General features: G+C 41.9%; 2 protein-coding genes across 2 annotated transcripts; one reads left to right on the top strand and one right to left on the bottom strand.

The window, feature by feature from the left end:
• The first annotated feature begins 1,134 nt into the window (after window positions 1–1,134).
• tmem50a (transmembrane protein 50A) lies at window positions 1,135–8,598 on the top strand. The gene is made up of 7 exons (XM_088602651.1): window positions 1,135–1,289; window positions 2,396–2,503; window positions 2,921–3,033; window positions 4,046–4,113; window positions 4,696–4,788; window positions 5,464–5,524; window positions 6,266–8,598. Exons 2-7 carry the CDS (start codon window positions 2,405–2,407, stop codon window positions 6,309–6,311), a joined length of 480 nt encoding a protein of 159 aa, XP_088458777.1. The 5' UTR covers window positions 1,135–1,289; window positions 2,396–2,404; the 3' UTR covers window positions 6,312–8,598.
• On the bottom strand, window positions 8,597–16,276 carry rhd (Rh blood group, D antigen). Its single transcript, XM_088602650.1, has 10 exons — window positions 16,049–16,276; window positions 14,782–14,968; window positions 13,687–13,837; window positions 12,769–12,916; window positions 11,818–11,984; window positions 11,296–11,433; window positions 10,516–10,646; window positions 10,093–10,172; window positions 9,719–9,792; window positions 8,597–9,548 (listed from the first exon to the last, which is right to left on the bottom strand). Exons 1-10 carry the CDS (start codon window positions 16,185–16,187, stop codon window positions 9,522–9,524), a joined length of 1,242 nt encoding a protein of 413 aa, XP_088458776.1. The 5' UTR covers window positions 16,188–16,276; the 3' UTR covers window positions 8,597–9,521.
• Between the last annotated feature and the right edge of the window lie 621 nt (window positions 16,277–16,897).

Raw genomic sequence — 16,897 nt, 5'->3', positions numbered from 1 at the left:
AAGTTTACTCATACAGTGGTTGCAGCTCTTCAGAACCTACAAATCCAGTCCCTGGATTCCAGGCCAATGCAGTTATCATATTATTATAAAGTGATCCGCTGCACCAGGCTTAGACAAATAACTAATAATCAATTCAGTTCAAGTATTGGTTAAAAGTGCTGTAATATGGATCCAGATACCTTGTCAGACTCTACCCCCAGACCTAGGAGCATGAACTGTACAATAAAGCAATACCTGCGCTGATGAATAAGAATGCAAAGGAACAAGTAAACGTTTATTCCGTGCTGAAAAGAAAAGAGACACAACATTTTGGCTGTGGAGCCTTCTTCAGGTGCCAGGGAGAGAGGGAAACGGGTCAATCTAAAGACTGAGAGAACAAAAGATAGACGAGGAGTATCAGGACTCCGGAAGAAGTAGAAGAGAGGTGAAACTCTAAACAGCCTCACCACTTTCATAGGAATAGCATCAAAGACTATAGCATATTCACGGGGAATGATGGGAATCGTACATTTTTCCAAAAATTCTGTACATGTGAACAATCTGCCCTCTTCATTTAACAATTGGGCCGCTAGACAGAGTTGGTCATTTTCCTGCATTATTGTAGCTACTGTATAGCACAGGGCAGCTCTAATTACTTGAATCCTCACTGAGCATGCGCAACTCGTGGAAAAATACAGTCGAACCGAGAACGAAAAGGGTAAATATTGCAAATACCCCTGGTACGTGGGCAACACCCCCTCATTCACTGTCTGGTTCCCCGATCCTTGTGATGGTTTTGTTTTGTGTTGCCAAGGTTTTCGTAAGGCTTAAGCACTTTATCTTTGACAAAGTATGGTCGATGAGAGTAATACCAAAAGAGAAAAGTTTTTTTTTACTGTGTTTACCTAATATGTAATATAGACTTCACCCCCTATCGTTTTCTGCGGTGGACGAGCAATGTCATCAACAGATTATGTGAAAATACAAATGTCTTTTTCAGATTCCTGTGTTTTCTTAGTGTCAGTGTCGCAGTTTCCTTTTCGTTACACTGCCAGCTGCGTGTACTAAGATATGATGGGGGTTGTAGTTCGCTTAACATAAACTTCCCGTTTCGTGTGCCGGAGCTAGCGCCTTTGTTGAACTACGTCACCCATAAAGCTTTACGGTTATATTGTCCGGAAGTATGTATATGTGAGTGACGCTAGGTTGCTAGTGTCGTTCTTTCCCTTTGACTAACAAAAGGCTACTGTGTTTTTGTCTGGGTTAGACATAAAATTGTAATAAAGCTGGGAAGTCCCGTGACTTACACTGTAAGTACAAGAATTGGGGAGGTGCATTATACCGTGTGTGTGATTTGTTAATCTTTTTTGTGTTTTACCGGATAAAACGAATTCATGATGTATTCATCCTCAACCTACAGGCATTTAAAATATATTAGTCGTGTGCATGCGAAGTATTCACGAACAGCGAAGCATAATTTCCAACTCGGTGTCAGAGCTGTTTTTGTAGGTCGAAATATGTGCTGAAATCTCATCTTGAAATATTTGCTTTAATTATTGACGTTTTTCCGTTGGGTAAAAATGGCATTCAAAACGTGTATTTTAAAGCACATCTTATTGTCATCGAAATCAACCGTCAGTCAGATGACCTCGGAGTATTCTCTTGTCTCTGTTAGTGTAGTCTCTGTTAGTGGTTTAATACATTCTTATTAGTAACATTAGCATTGCTAAATCTTATGTCAGTTCAGTCGAGGAAATCTAGGATAATTGTCATTCAAGGTCAATAATTTAATCCTATCCGAGTGAAACTTCTGTCCTAAACGTTTAGCCCAACCTAAGCAACAGCGACGTTTGCTGCTCTTTCAGAATTGTTTTGCTGGCAAAGGCGTTTGTACGTGAAATAGTTGTGCAGTAAACAGTATCATCCCTTCTGAAATCTGTAAAATTGTTGCTTTTTAGTGGTGATGTGGTGATGGGGGTGTGGGTGTTTTATGTACATATTAAGTGATTATATATATATAGTATGTATAAATGGAGCATATATAGTGATTGTATTCCTACCCTTGGATACCAAGTTGAGCTATAAAAGCATAAGTTTGCTGAAATAACCCTTATGCAGTCAGTGTATCCCATTCAAGCTTGGCCCATGAAAATCTGTGTTTTCAGAAATGCATACGAATCCTAAAACACTGTGGGCATCTGTGTAATGTTGAGATGTACTGCATGCGTATGTTATTGTGTGTGTTCCTTACCCAAAGGGTTGTGGCAGTGTGTTGAAAGAGCTGCTCACCCATGTGGTTGACGCCAGCGTTCTGGCCGTTTTTACAGAACGGACTGGATGAGCTACACAGGCCGAAGGGCCTTCTGTCGTCTGTGACCTGTCTTATGTATCTTATTAATTCCTTGTCCTGCTGCAGCTCTGAAGCATGTCTGGGTTTCTGGATAACATCCGGTGTGGCGAGTGTGAGTGTGTGGACTGGGGCGAGAAGAGGAATACTGTGGCCTCAATAGCAGCTGGAGTACTGGTAGGTGATGGGTGGTCACAGGCACAAACTGCATGCCTTCCCCGCCTCTCCTTCTTCTCTACTGTAAATGACACAGAGCCGGGCTCTCTTCATGCTAAACTTTTTCTTAACAGTGGTGTCAAAACATTTCTGTTTGCAAACCAGATTATTTACAGTACGTGTCCGATTTAAAATAACTTTTCTCTGTTAAAAAGACCTTTTTTAACAGATGTTCAAACTGTGTTTTAAAGAGAAGAAATGTTGATCAAGATTATCCATCATACATCCATTTTCTAACCTCTTGAATTTTTTTGTTTAAGATGTAGGCTCTGAATGTGCTTGTTGCTGTGTGGTACATTTTTAATGATGTCATAAGGTGTGATACTGGTAGTAGATTAATGTGCATTCTATTAAAGAAAGAACACCTGTTTTATGCAGTTTTTCACAGGATGGTGGATCATCATTGATGCAGCAGTCAAGTATCCCTCCCAGGATGTGTTCAACCATTCCTACCACACATGTGGGGTAATAGCAACCATCGCATTTCTAATGTAAGTCCCGGGAGCTGGTGTGTGTTTTTCCACTGTAAGAAGTACCTGGCATGTGTATGATGTTAATACAGTGTTACAGGGGTTCCCAGTGCTGGTCCTGCAGGCCCACACAGCTGCTGATGTGCTCTAGTCACACAGGTGAACTCTTCATTGACCTAATAATAGGATTCATTTAAATTTAAAGTGTCTGATAGTTTTTCAGTACTCAAAACAGGTTGGAGGTATGTAACATAATATACCAGTCCTTTAAGTGGAAAAGGAAACGTGCAACTATTCCACTCAAGCAGCTTGTCAGTGCAGTTAAGGCACTGAATCAACTAAGGTTGTGGGTTCACATCCCAGGTGGGGATACAGCTGTTGTACCCTTTAGTATATTTATAATGTGGCAATAGAAATAATAGAACTGTAGCTTAACACATGAGATGCTATGACATCGGAGCCTTGAAGAGGAAGTTATAACTGTGTGACCGTTCTTTCCATCCACATGGTGCTGTTCACCATGTTTCCAGGCACACATCGTCTCGTGTTTGGTGAAAAAAATGTCGAGTGAGAGCTTCAGGCAGAAACTGAGCAATTTGTTTTCAAATTGTAAAATAGAGAGTGTGACCTGTGCCAAACCGCATTTTCTGCATTGTGTATTTGTTATAAAACTTCCACAGGTTCAGATCCTATTTTAGGTTTACACGCATGAGAGACCACATCCTGTTGATAGCATAGACTTCCTCATATCACCGATGTGACACCTATGAAAAAGTGAAATGAGCACCTTCACCTGCCTTTACAGAATGGAGTCGTGTCAAGGAAGACATCCCCATCCTTACTTTCTTGAAAGAAGACTTTTGAACAGCTGAACAATAATAATTTTGAAGATACTGGCTAGCCTCCAGCAGGTTAAAGCTCTAGGGAAGGATACTTTGCCATGTAATTACACCATATTCTATAGCTGTGACTCCCTGCCTGTCAGACCTTTGTTTCACACTACATACTGATGGTCTATGTGCTCCCCTTTCAGGATCAATGCTGTCTCCAATGGCCAGGTGCGTGGAGACAGCTATAGTGAAGGATGCTTGGGTCAGACAGGTATGTCCGGTTTTCTCGTTGTAGTTGTACCCTTGGCCTGAACATCTGTCTACTTTTTCCTGTCCTGTTTCAAGAATCAAGTGTTCAAAATAGGAATATTAAATTTCCTGTCTGTATTTTTCATTTCAATAACCGGGTTGAACTGAGGCTCATTCGATGAGGACCAGGATCAGTTTGTTGGTCTCGGCAGTGCCCCCTGTGGCTTTCAGCCCACATTACAGACAACGTAAAGAATGGAGTTTTGGCCTTTCACTCTCTGCACTGTGCTCCAGGTCTGGTCCTGGGGGGCCTGTGTGTCACCAGCTTTCCTTTTTAAGTCGACACTCAGAGCTCACTGGTGACTCGGTTGGACCGGTTTTCCTGCTCCTTCCAGCTCTTCGGGGGCTGATGCTTTAGAGAGACCTGGAGAGCATGTGGCCAGTCGGGTCTTCCAAAACCGGGGCTGGACCTTACTGTCATGGGAAATGAAATTTCACTCACGTGATCAGAGTCTGATGCTCTAGAGGCCTCTGAGGCTGAGATGAACGATTATTCACTGCCCAGACCGTCCCCAGTGTTGAGCCTGTGTCTTGTGTGTCCCAGGAGCCCGTGTCTGGCTTTTCATTGGCTTCATGCTGGCCTTCGGCTCTCTCATCGCCTCCATGTGGATTCTCTTTGGGGGGTATGTGGTGCCACGTAAGTGCTCCTTTTTTAAGTAAAAGTTGCTTTTTTGATTGGATCCCATTTCATCCAAGCATGAAGTCAATGCGGTTACGGGAAAAAAAATGTTTGTGTTTTCTTATGAGCTGTGATGCATAGTGAATACTGTTACTGTAGTGGTTTGCAGTCTTCAATTTCAAAATTCAAAAACTTATCATGCCTGACAGTCTGAACACATGGAGGCTCTGTGTAATGTGCAGAAGGGAAATGGAGCTCAGTAAGCATGGTTTTAGAGTGTATGTTCTTTAAGATAAAGTAGCTTTTTCCGTTGAATCCTACTACATCAAGCGTGAAGGTAATAAGAACAGTTTAATGTATTCAGTAACCCATGGCTGACAGACAGCAATAGTAAGAGTGCAAATCCTGAGTAGGGCACTGCTGGTATACCCCAGAGAGAGAAATTTCACTCAAATGACTCCAGTTAAATGCCCAGCTGTATAAGTGGGTGCAAATGTCAATCATTTGGGGAAAATGTTAATGGAAATGTCTTGTTTGTAGGTTGAACTGCACTCAATTAAAGGAATGACGATTATATTTGGTAATCCGATTCAGTCACCTAAAAAATGAGCTTCATATCAAACATTACAATCATTTGCTCTTATGCATTTACATACATGTATGTGTGATTTAATGTTTTATTTTGTCTTCTAGAAAAGCCAGTGGTTTATCCCGGTATTGCAGTGTTCTTCCAAAATGCGTTTATTTTCTTTGGGTGAGTGTTTTCCTATGAATCTTGTGTCAGGAGCCTCAGATCGCAGGTTCGAGGTAAATTGAACCTTTCTGCTCTGACGGGCTGGTGTCTGAGTGGCTCCCAGGGGCTCTGTACACAAGGGCTTCAGGAGATTGGTTGTTTGCATCCCATTGGCTTACATTATGTTCAGTAGACATTTGAAGATAGAAAGTGGTGCAAACAGTGATTACTGCCTTTGCAGGAGTATAAGTAGTTGCAGTTTAACCGTGACTTGTTCAGGGTTGAATCATTTCTTGAATGAATATTGCATGTTACATATCATTTACCCCCTGGGGTATAGCAGCCATTCTGCACCAGTAGCCCCTCAGGTGTAAAATTGAGAAATTGACCAGTTGAATTAACTGGAACCTTCAGGGAGGCCAGAGGAGTTTATCCAGGACACTGAAGTTTACACCCCTGCTTTTAGAAACGGGACCTTAGGATCTTTAATGACAGGTAGTCAGGACCTCAGTTCAATGTTTTGTCCAATAGGACAGCATCTTGTACAGCATAGTGTTTCCAGTCATGATGGCGTAGAGGAGCATGGGTTCGGAGAGCCCTGTCCACAGCAAAGAGTGCCTCCTACTGGGCCACAAAACCACAAATTTACAGCACAACAGCTGGTACACATAGTCTGAAATCTGAGAAGTCTGTGTATTATGTGTGTTAGTACGCTGCTTCTGTTCATTAAGTAAGAATACTCCATTTTGTTTCTTTTCTTAGGGGCCTGGTGTTCAAATTTGGCCGCACTGAAGACTTATGGCAGTAATGTTCTGTACTTCCCCTCCTGACCGTCTTTTTTTCCCCCCTCTCTTATGTGCTTATTGTTTCATACTGTTTTATAAATGCTGTACACCTGTTACCTCTATAATTGGTGTGGTAACCCAGATACTCACTTTCTGAAACTATAGCATGGTGTCAGTTTACACAACATTAGGTGTGCTGCTTTGTCCTCCACTGCTCTTTTTATATCGCTTACACTAATAAAGGCGTGTACAGACACAAGCAGAAAAGCATTTGTCTTTGGCAAATTTCCCATTATAAAAAAACAATTTATACTCCAGACACACTAATGCCTTGAAACTGGAACACTGAACTGTGATCGATTCATGCAGGTCATAAAAACAGACAAACTCAACCTTTTAGTTGATTAATATTACTCATCATCTACTAACTTACTTATCCTTTCCTGAAAGCAGGAAAATTATTAAGAACTTTGAATGTGCTTTTCCCTGGAATAGACAACATGTTGGTGTATTTTTTCTGCCCCTTTATTTTAGATGTGAATTCCACCTAATTTGGAATGTGTTGTTTAAAGACAATAACTCCTGGCAATAACTGGCAATAACTCCTGTTTGCTCTCTTGGGAGAATAAGACATGCTGGTGCCTTGGTTAAGACACGCCCACCTGTAAGAGCCATTCGTTTCCTGACTTGCCAATCCGCTGCCCAGTGATGTCATCATGCTGCCACCCCTGCAGCTGCCCCCCAGGTCACAGGAGTCTCTGTTTGTGCTGGAAACCTGACTGATCCCAATTTCACACCAGCTGTGATCGGGGCTCGAACCCATGACACCTAAACCGCAGAGGTCAGTCCAGAAGTGCATTTACTGGCTGAGCCCTTCATGGGCACACCTCTGCTGCCATTGTTTGCAGAGTCAGTGGTCTTTCAGGTGCTTGGGCTTTTAAGTGTTTGTCCTTTCTTGCATGCTGATTCTTCCAGTTTGGTAGTAGTTCATTGATCTGCAGATTGTATGCCGCTGTTTCTTGAAAGAACCCAGGGTATCGGCTTCAACAACATGGCTGAGTATCTTGTTCCACACCCCTACGTCTATCTGGATAAAGCAGTGCCTCCTGTTCTCAGTTTTAAATGTATTGCAACTTATGTTCATCTTTCACCCTTTATTCCAAAAACATGAACATAGCATGCTTGGGGTTTGCTGGCAATATGCATGTTCATTCTAGATGTAGGGAAGTTTATTTTGGGGGATAGTTTTCTGTACTCAGAAACACTCCTAATAGTACAGGCATGATCTTTGTTTTTAGTCTGAAAGTGGCAGTCTGTTCAGTAACTTGCAAACCACTTCAGACTTCTTTTCTGGACACTACCTACAAAGGCATTTGAACAGTTTGGTCTGATAATAATAAGAATTGATACTGACATGGATATAGCTGCAATTATTTTGTTTCCTCAAGGATTAAAAAAAATCTAAAATGCCTCAGAAATCTTGTGTATACAACATTGTAGGATTTGCAAATAACAGTAAAATGGAACTATTTTATTTTCAAAGTTCTAAATTTTGGGATGCCAAAGCTGGTTAAGTCCTATTTTAATGTTTTGTTTTCCTTGTTGGAGCAGTACAGAATGTCCTTTTTATATCACCAAATTATTTTCTCATCATAACTTTAAGATAACACATTTTCATGATATTTTTAACTTTCTTACAAGAGGCACACTGTGGTTTTTCAAAGGAAGCACAATTTCTAGACCTCTGAGCTGTCATGCTTTAATGTTGCAGTTTGTTTTCAGTTTGGGGGAGAGGAAAGATTTAGCCTGCTCCAAAAGGTTCATGTTACCCCATGAATCTGCTGCTGAAATAGTAAAGCTCTGTAATTTTGTCTTGAAAGAAATGTTTCCTTATGAAACTGACATTTTAAATTCTACTTTGCTGTTCTCTGCTAAGATTCTTTCAGAAACTTGACAGTTATGCTTTTTTTTAGCTATTAGGGTCTTCAGTAAAGCACTAAAGATGAGGCTAAATTTGTTAGTTTTTTTAAAAGGTACACATTATACATGGATATTGTATTCTTATTGATATGTGAAGGCAAAGCTGGATTAAGATGTTTAGTTATTGGCCTACCGAGGAAATGTTGCATACGTTAGCCTGCTGTTTAAAATTGGGAGGGTTGATGGTTGTTGTTTTTAAACGTATTGCACACATTAATGGAGACTTACAGCTTTTACAGTTAGTGAATGTAACTTTTATATACTGTATGTTTTAGATTGTAAAAACGTACCTTTAAAACAAAATAAAATGGTATCTTTGAAACCTTGCAACATTTTTTGTGACATTTTTATTTGATAGATTGTGCCGAGCCCTATAGTTTATAACTAATTTTTGCATAGTGGTATTTGTTCAGAAGCATCTGGGTTCACTTTTAATAAGCTATAGTTCTAGCAGATTCTATAAAAAACCAAAATCCAGAAACAAGTGAGACCTGTGAAAGGGACATTTTATTAATATCCTTCTTGTGTTGTGAAAGTTTGCAGTTCGGCACTTCAATTAAAAAGTGCAATATTGAGGGTTAGGTTTTTTATTTAAGGATCTTAATTTAATTAAAAAAATTAAAATATGAAAAAAATGTGTACATGGAGAGGGAAAAGAGTACTGATTAATAATTAAATAATTATTGTGCAATGGCAGTGTCAGCTCAATTTCAGCTGAGTATGTCTGAGAGAGCTCTATGCATCTTATGGTAGACACCAGTGATGGTGGTGACGGCGCCCTCTAGTTTGGCCTGTCAATAAACATTGGAATATGTCCCTAATGGGGAAAAAAATGAGTGTAAATGTTATTGTTCCTCAGTGCACAATTCTCTTGTTGTCTGAGTAGGCTAAGTTCAGAAACATTTTGTCTTTGTAAGTTTGTAAGTAACTTAACTTCAGTTCTTTTGTGACTGTAAAGACATTCATTGAAAGTAAGGCAAATGTTCAGAGCTCCAATAGATTGAACAGTCTTTCCATTACAGGGACATACTGTATACTAGCTAAACTAGCTAAAGCTCAGTTCATTGCAACATCTAGCCAGAGCAATCAGAATCTACTGGCAACCCAATTTTAGCAAAGAAAACAGAGTGAGCATTTATAAAATATGCTAAAAATACATGTATTCCATACAAAATTTACATATATTTCCCTTGAATAAGGTTATATTGTCATTTCCAGTTTAGAAGAGTCCATCAGACCGCTTTGGAGCTGTGTTAGAGTTTCATCGCCAGGTGTGGAAACTGTAAGAGAGAACAGGTCTGTGTTTAGCAATAGCTTGTAATTCTCATTTCATGGCAAATCGGAATTGTACAGTAGCTTGGGAACAGTGTGTTCGACAGCTGGGTCCTGCGCAGTATGTAGCACAGGAAGGACATCGCTGATGCAAGTGGTATAATGCACTATTCCTTACCTTCCAATAGGCCTGGTCATCAAAGCACTTCTTATCATGAGGTGCCTTCCAAAAGTTCCATTTTAAAAGATAACCTGATGTAGAAAAATAAACATTATTGATCGTTAACAATGTCCAAGGCAGTTTTTTTATTCGGAGTATGTCTGTGCACATGGAATCACAATATACAGTTAAAGGACATAACAATTCTGTATGACCTAACCGTTTACAACCGAATAGGCCAGACCAGACATCAAATGATTTGTCACCTTGTCTAGAGAACTTGCTCTCTCTGTGTGTGTATAGTCACACACGGTTAACAAGCAGTGTGCATGTGGTGTTAATCTATATGTTAAGGGATTGCACCTGACAAAGCCAAATCTTCCATCACTCACCCGTTCCCAGTCCCAGAATGAGGCTGAGAGCAGCAGTCACTGAGAGGGCAGTGAGCTGGAACACGGCCTCTTTCGCAGTGCTGCAAGAGACGATAAAGAAGGGCTCAAACAAAGAGACCAGCCTGGGCGAGAGCACAGAAAGCTGGGAGAAGAAGTCTCTCAATGCAACACGAACTGATTGAACCCTAAAATAACCTGGATCGTCATCTTGGCCGACGTCTGTGTTGGAATTGTTTTTAACAAGTTTTTTTACAGGTATGTTTTTCATTGTACATTTCGATTCTTGTGGTAACAGGAGATACTTATAAATGAACATACCCAGGGCAAGTCTCAGAATGAAATGTGATTAGGCGCTGGAGCCCTGTATCTTTTCACCTGCTTTCATGACGAGAACGCTACAGTATGTTGTGGAGTGTCACGTACAGTATAAAGCTGGTCCTGTTGGTGGCCAGTTGAATGGTAATATTGGCAAAGACGCCCAGGATTCCTGGGATACCATGGACATATTGGACCCCGCAGGTATCGTGGACTTGGAATAGAGAGGCCATTCGTGGCTGAAAAACAAAAGGAACAGGTTTTAAGCCAAAATTCACGGTTTTTTAATATATGCGAGTTTAAAGATGTAAACCGTGCAACAAAATTAACTGGGACTCTGCCTTTTCTTTTGCTTTAAAAGCCAAGATTTTTAAAACTTTGTCTTGTAGAAACAGTTGCACGTACATGCGCACCAATCTAGGAATAAGAACCGTGGAATACTGGTCCAGACTCAAAGGGATCAGATTGGGCAATCCAAAATTGAAATTAAAGCTCTTTTAAAATATTTTCCATTATAAATAAAATCTTGCAAAATTGAAAATCATGAACGCTGTCATGGTTGCATTACACATCAGAAGTCCCTCTTCAGTGCCCTGTGAGTTTTCTCTTTCTGAGATTTACCTGGCAGACGACGAGAGCAAGGAAGGACATGTTCACATGGGGGACAACACAGAGACACCAGTTCACCTAGACAGCCTGCCCTTGAATTCTGGGAGGCCACAGTAGCTGTGGAGAACGTGTAAAATCCACACAGCAGGCCCTCCAGTTCAGCATAAAAACCACTACCCAAGAGCTGTAAGGCAGCAGCACTGACTAATCATCCTGCCCCTATATGATTTATTAACTAAACGTACTGGGGTTTTATCTCTCACCCACTCTCTGCATTACCTTAATGTACTGCAGCCCCAGAGTGGAGGTCAGTCCAGCAATGACCCCTATCGTCATTGCTACCCATGGCGCTTGGATGACTGTAACTGCAGTTCCCACAGCCACTCCTCCAGCCACTGTAGCATTGTGGACGTGCACCTGCAAAACAGGATCTGCTTTCACTCTTTTGTACAATTATTTTTATACACTTGGATGAAATTTACTTTCGTATGTTTTGCAGTTTCTGCAAAATAATATTATCCTGTCATAAGTGCATCATATCTTTATCGTGTATAGAAGAAGATGATGCATGCCTACATTGCCAGACTAAGATGATTTGTATTCTAAGCATATCTGGTAAAAACAGACTCTGAAAAGCTTCCCATCCCTCTGTGAGAGGTATAATTTTTAATGGATAACTAGCAAAGTAAGAGCAGGGAACCACAGAAGCTCTAGAACACCTAGAATATCTTGGGCAACAAGAAATGAAATAGAGGAAGGTTTCTAGGGGTAGTGCAAGTACAACTGTGGATAGGAGAGTACCATGTTTATTTTCCCTTTCTTGCTGGTCAGGACTGACAACCCAAAGGCAGCGACTGTGCTTGCAGCCAGTGAGAAATAAGTGCTGTAAACAGCACTGATCTTCTGAGCAGTGTCTTCAATCAGCACAGAGTTGAAACTGGGCCAGAACATCCACAGGAACAGTGTCCCTAGAGCAAACATTTAGATTTGTTATTACTCTGTGCACCAATCTGTGTGCTTTAAACACTGCTTCTTCAGATTTTAATAACATAGTCACTTAACTCATTTTAAAGCACAATGTTTCCAGTATTGACTCTTTGTTTGAATATTTTATTCTAGATTTTCGGCCATGAATGTTAATTGATGATAATTTATTGTTTCATATGACTCTAGATTGATAAGCCTCTTTTTATCTGAGCTTCAGTGGTTTCTGGTACTGATGCGGACCAACATTTTTAAATTACCACCAACACTTTTAGTTTTGGTCTTTATCAAACTGTTATGCCTGAGCACGAGTTGCCTCCTGAAAACGAATGATACTGTGAGAAGTGAGACGTCCAACGGGGATTTCATTTGCAACTCTAAAAGTTTTAAGAGTTCATTGTGAATTGAGCCTCAGATGTACAAGATCTTCCCATTGTGCTTTGTCTTTGATGTTTTGCATTCTTAAATCCCAATAAGAGCGAGACTCTGAAGTAATTGCAGACCTCTCCCTCAGGCTGGTACACTGCATTGAGCCAGTTCCAGAATTGATGTCACTCCCCTCTGGATCTAGATGGTATTAAAGTCTGCCGCAGAGAGTCTCGTCAGTGGCGCTGTGCGTGACTGGAATTGAACCCCCAGCAGGGCCAGGGAGAGCTGCACACACTCACTCTACTGTATCAGATTCAGGTGATTGAAGTTTTAAAGGGCATGATTCCCAAATGATGGCAGTCGTGCCCTTTGAAGGAGGGGTGTTACTGAAGCACCTACCTATCATTGAGAATAAATCCATCTTGGTGTCAGACTTTTCTTTTTCATGTCTGGGCTCTAGTCCAGGCCGATAAGTAGCCCAGGAGAACATCACCCCAAAGTATGTTCCAAAGACATGGAGCTGCCTGATGCTTTCAGTGAGGTCTACCTGCAGAAAAAGAAAAGGCAACCGTCCAGTCATATGTCCAGTACAGAGTCTCAGTGACCCAGAGCCACACGCAACAGACAGTGGACACAAGATAGGATACAACCTGGACAGGACGCCAGTCATAAGAAAAACACTGCTTGAAGTCTTAAATATGAGTTAAAACTAAATCCCAAACAGCTGAGTAGAATTGTGTAGTTCAGGTGAGTAGCTGCGTCAGCATGCGTAGGCTGCAAAGGAACAAGTAATAGGTTTATTTCATACTGAAAAGAGAAGAAAGAAAACACAACGCTTCGGCTGTGGAGCCTTCTTCAGGTGTCAGTTGACAGTTGACACTTCAAGAAGGCTCCACGGCCGAAACCTTGTGTTTTCTTTCTTCTCTTTTTAGCGTGGAATAAACCTATTACTTGTTCCTGAGTAGAATTATGACTTGCAAATGTTCCAATCAAGCAGCTTGCTGGTTTGAGTAAGGTTTCAATTAGACAACTGAGCTCAGCTGGAAGGAAATTTAACAGGTGTGAGGTCCTCTGGGACCAGGATCTGCTACATCAACTACTATTACTATCAATTACCATCCTCCCAGTGCTGCTCTGATTCTAGAAATAGACAATGCGTAACTGCAAGCACTTGCGCCCTCTCTCATGGCAGGAAGAGTTAAAACAGCAACAGCAACAGGAATGTCAAAGATGCAAGTTGTGAATGGCAACAAAATAAAGGAATGGGTATTTGCAAAGTTTGCTAAAATGCTTGAAATTGTGTTGCTGAATGATTACCTCCAGGAACCTCAGGAGGATCCACTGGTTGAGGATGAAGCCAGAGACCTCCAGGAGGGCCATGAGCAGCAGCTGGATGGGGCTGGTCTTTCCCAAGACGACTCCCATAGAGACAAAGGCTGAGACCGCACACAGATTGGCCGTCACCAGGCTGATGGCAGACAGCAGTTAGTGAAGTCAAGGCACAGTACTTTAGAGCTTGCGATACAAGACAACTAATGGCACTGTACAGTACATGCACAGTTTGTAGCGCTTTGTGGGGTAAACAGAACCTGAAATACTGCCTTACATGTCCAAAAGCATCAGAGGGAAAAATGTTTGTGATAAAGATCACAGGCAGTGCCACCAAGTGGTGAAAGACAGACTCCGATCACACTGATTGATGAGGGCTTGGATGAAGAATCCAAGAGTAACTTGTCTGCCATAATGTCATGTTATTTGATCATCTGAGTTGTAGATGCCTTGTCTAGCAAATGCATTAACTTTTTTTTTTAGTTCTCATGCAGCATCTTTAAAAATCCCAAGCATGTTTGAAGGAGACACATCTCCATTCTCTAATATCATTCCGAAACCTACATTCCTACATTTTATTTTTATTCTTTTTCAATCTAGTGTTTTCGAAACGTAACAGGAAAAGTAAGACACTTCACTTAGAAGCTTCTTCCAGTGCCATGAACCTACTTATTCCTAGTGAGGGTCATAACAACCTACCAGCCCACCCTAGAAGCACAAGTCTGAAGTCTTAAGGCCGGACTCTGCACCCTGGATGGGACACCAGTAATGGACAGTTGACCACACATGGACAAATGAGAGACTCCGATTAATTTACCCAACAGTCTTTGGGAGGTGGGAGCCCATGTGGACATGGGAAAGAACATGCAAGCTCCACACAGAAGGAGCCTCAGGCCAGAATGAAACCCAAGACCCAAGAGCTCTAAGGGGGCACTGCTGTCACACCACTGTGCTAAACTAGGTGACAATCACAGTTAAAAAAATAATAACAAAAGAGAAGCAAAATATTTTTCTAGTGGGAAATTATGTAGATTTGGAGGACGTGCTGTGTTGCAAAGCCTCAGTGTGTTCAGTTCCATTTACCTTCTCAGGTTAACCACGATTGTCCTGTTTCCGAACGCAAACAAAAACCCGTTCATCAGCATGGCCCACTGCACGGTCATGGCGGCCACCAGCACGTTGAATCCAGAGCTGCTGAACCCGTATCGCGCCAGGAAAGTTCCCAGGAAGCCGAAACCCAGGAACACCATCACATGGACATCTTGGAATTCTGTCGGTAGTGGAATGAAGTAAGAGCTTTTGAAAGAGGAGTCAAACAAACTCCTTGGGAAATCTACTTCTTATTAACATCTAAAAAAAACACACAGTAGGGTTCTGGAAAATTACTTCTGCAACAAGAGGAATTTGAAATGCTTTAGATGGCACAAGGGCGGTGTGTTCAACAACTGACATGAACACAGGAGACAATGACTCAGGAAGATGTCCCCCCTGTCTTTATGTAATTATATCTTTAGCATGATTTGATCCCTTCCTAACACATCCACAGAGCAGCAGAGTCCGAAAACGCCCATGGCATTGTTCTGGGTTTACACCAAACTCAGAAAAACATTTTCGTTTTTGGTGTTCAACTGTGCAGAATATTCCCTTTTATCACAGAAGCCCGAGTCTTATCTGCTCTGACAGCAGTGAACTCCCCTGCGCTCTCCTGTTAACAGAAGCAAGGCATCACCCTTATCGCCTGCTTGCTGTTGCTCTGCTCTGTCCTGATTCTGACTGCAGCGCCTCATCTGGGCAGAGAGCTCCAACAAAACCTGCCAGCAGCCCGCCGTTAATTCCACAGCCTCACATGGGTGACGGCTAAAAGTGTGCAAATGTCAGAAGACCGCAAGGATCTACGACTGGGGACTGGACTGGAGACCGAATAGCTGCAGGTGTGAGCTCCAGAGCTCGGTTTAGCTTGATTTCTCCTCCTCACTGTGTGAGGAAGACAGGAGAATGAAGACCAGGTCTCAGAATGCAAAGGCATCTGCCAGAAGCTTAAATATCCTCACAGTGCTTGTAGTCTCCATATTGGGTGGTAATTCTTCTGACGTATCACAAGATACATTATATACTTTAGAATGATGCCCACAGACTAGCTGCCCGGGGGAGACATCTTCTCACAAGAGGCTTCACCACTGTCAGTAGCTCACCTTATAGCATTCTGAGAATGAAAGTGAACGCGTGATGCTCAGAGCACGAGGATGTAACGTTCAGTTCTGCATCTTGGGAGCAATTGCATGTGCGTCGAACAGCTGTCTAATGCCTTTTCGCACAGGAGAAGAAGGAAAGTGCCGAAACTGCAACTTACCAGGGTAGAGGTGGAGGTCTGGTGGATTTTTTGCATCGTAGGAAGCAAAAAAGAAAAACACCAGTATGAACGCTGTTTCCAAGAGCAGAACCAGAAGAGGCAAGTGTGGCCGAAGACTTGTAAAGTATTTAGGAGCCATTACAGCTGCTTGCTGGGCATTGCTCCTGCTGTCTCTAAGAGTGTGCCACGAGTGACACAGAGAAAGTGGGCTGCTTCTCCATGAGCAGGATGTATTGGGGGCGTTGCGCAGGCAGCACACGGAGAATCCTTATCTGCCTGTGACAAAGCGCTAGCCCCCGACAGCTCCACTCACTGTAAGTGCAAAAAGCACGACCCCGAACTGAAAGCAAACACAATTATTCTGTAGTAATCAAATGGTCAGGAGCTTTTGTAAAATACTGGATGATTGAGTCTGGTCTTTGTGCTTTGCATTTTATACTCAGGTGACACAGGCTGGCTATGGACTGCTGTAGGATAAAGTAGTGCCCTGCTGGACAACAGATTTGGTCTAATAATTAATTATAATTGCTTACACTTATATAGCGCATTTTTAGACACTCCACTCAAAGCACTTTACAGGTAATGGGGACTCACCTTCACCACCACCAATGTGCAGCATCCGGGATAGAGAGAATAAAATATATTATTTTCCAGTTGCCTCCGTTACAGATAACTTGAGAGAATTACAGACACAGTGAAGGCATACAGTAAACACACAGCATTAAGTCTGGACGTTTCGTGGGGTTTCACAGAAGTACAGTACTCATCTAGGGAATTCGAGTGGTCTGCTTGGGAATTCGTCTGGCAACCTATCAGTTTTGTACCTCTTCTATCCAGCAGGGGGCAGAG

The sequence above is a fragment of the Lepisosteus platostomus genome, chromosome 13 (genome assembly GCF_059453375.1).
Source record: "Lepisosteus platostomus isolate fLepPlt1 chromosome 13, fLepPlt1.hap1, whole genome shotgun sequence".
Taxonomy (NCBI): Eukaryota; Metazoa; Chordata; class Actinopteri; order Semionotiformes; family Lepisosteidae; genus Lepisosteus; species Lepisosteus platostomus.
Note: the sequence above shows the minus strand (reverse complement) of the source record. Positions and strands in the feature narration are given on the sequence as shown.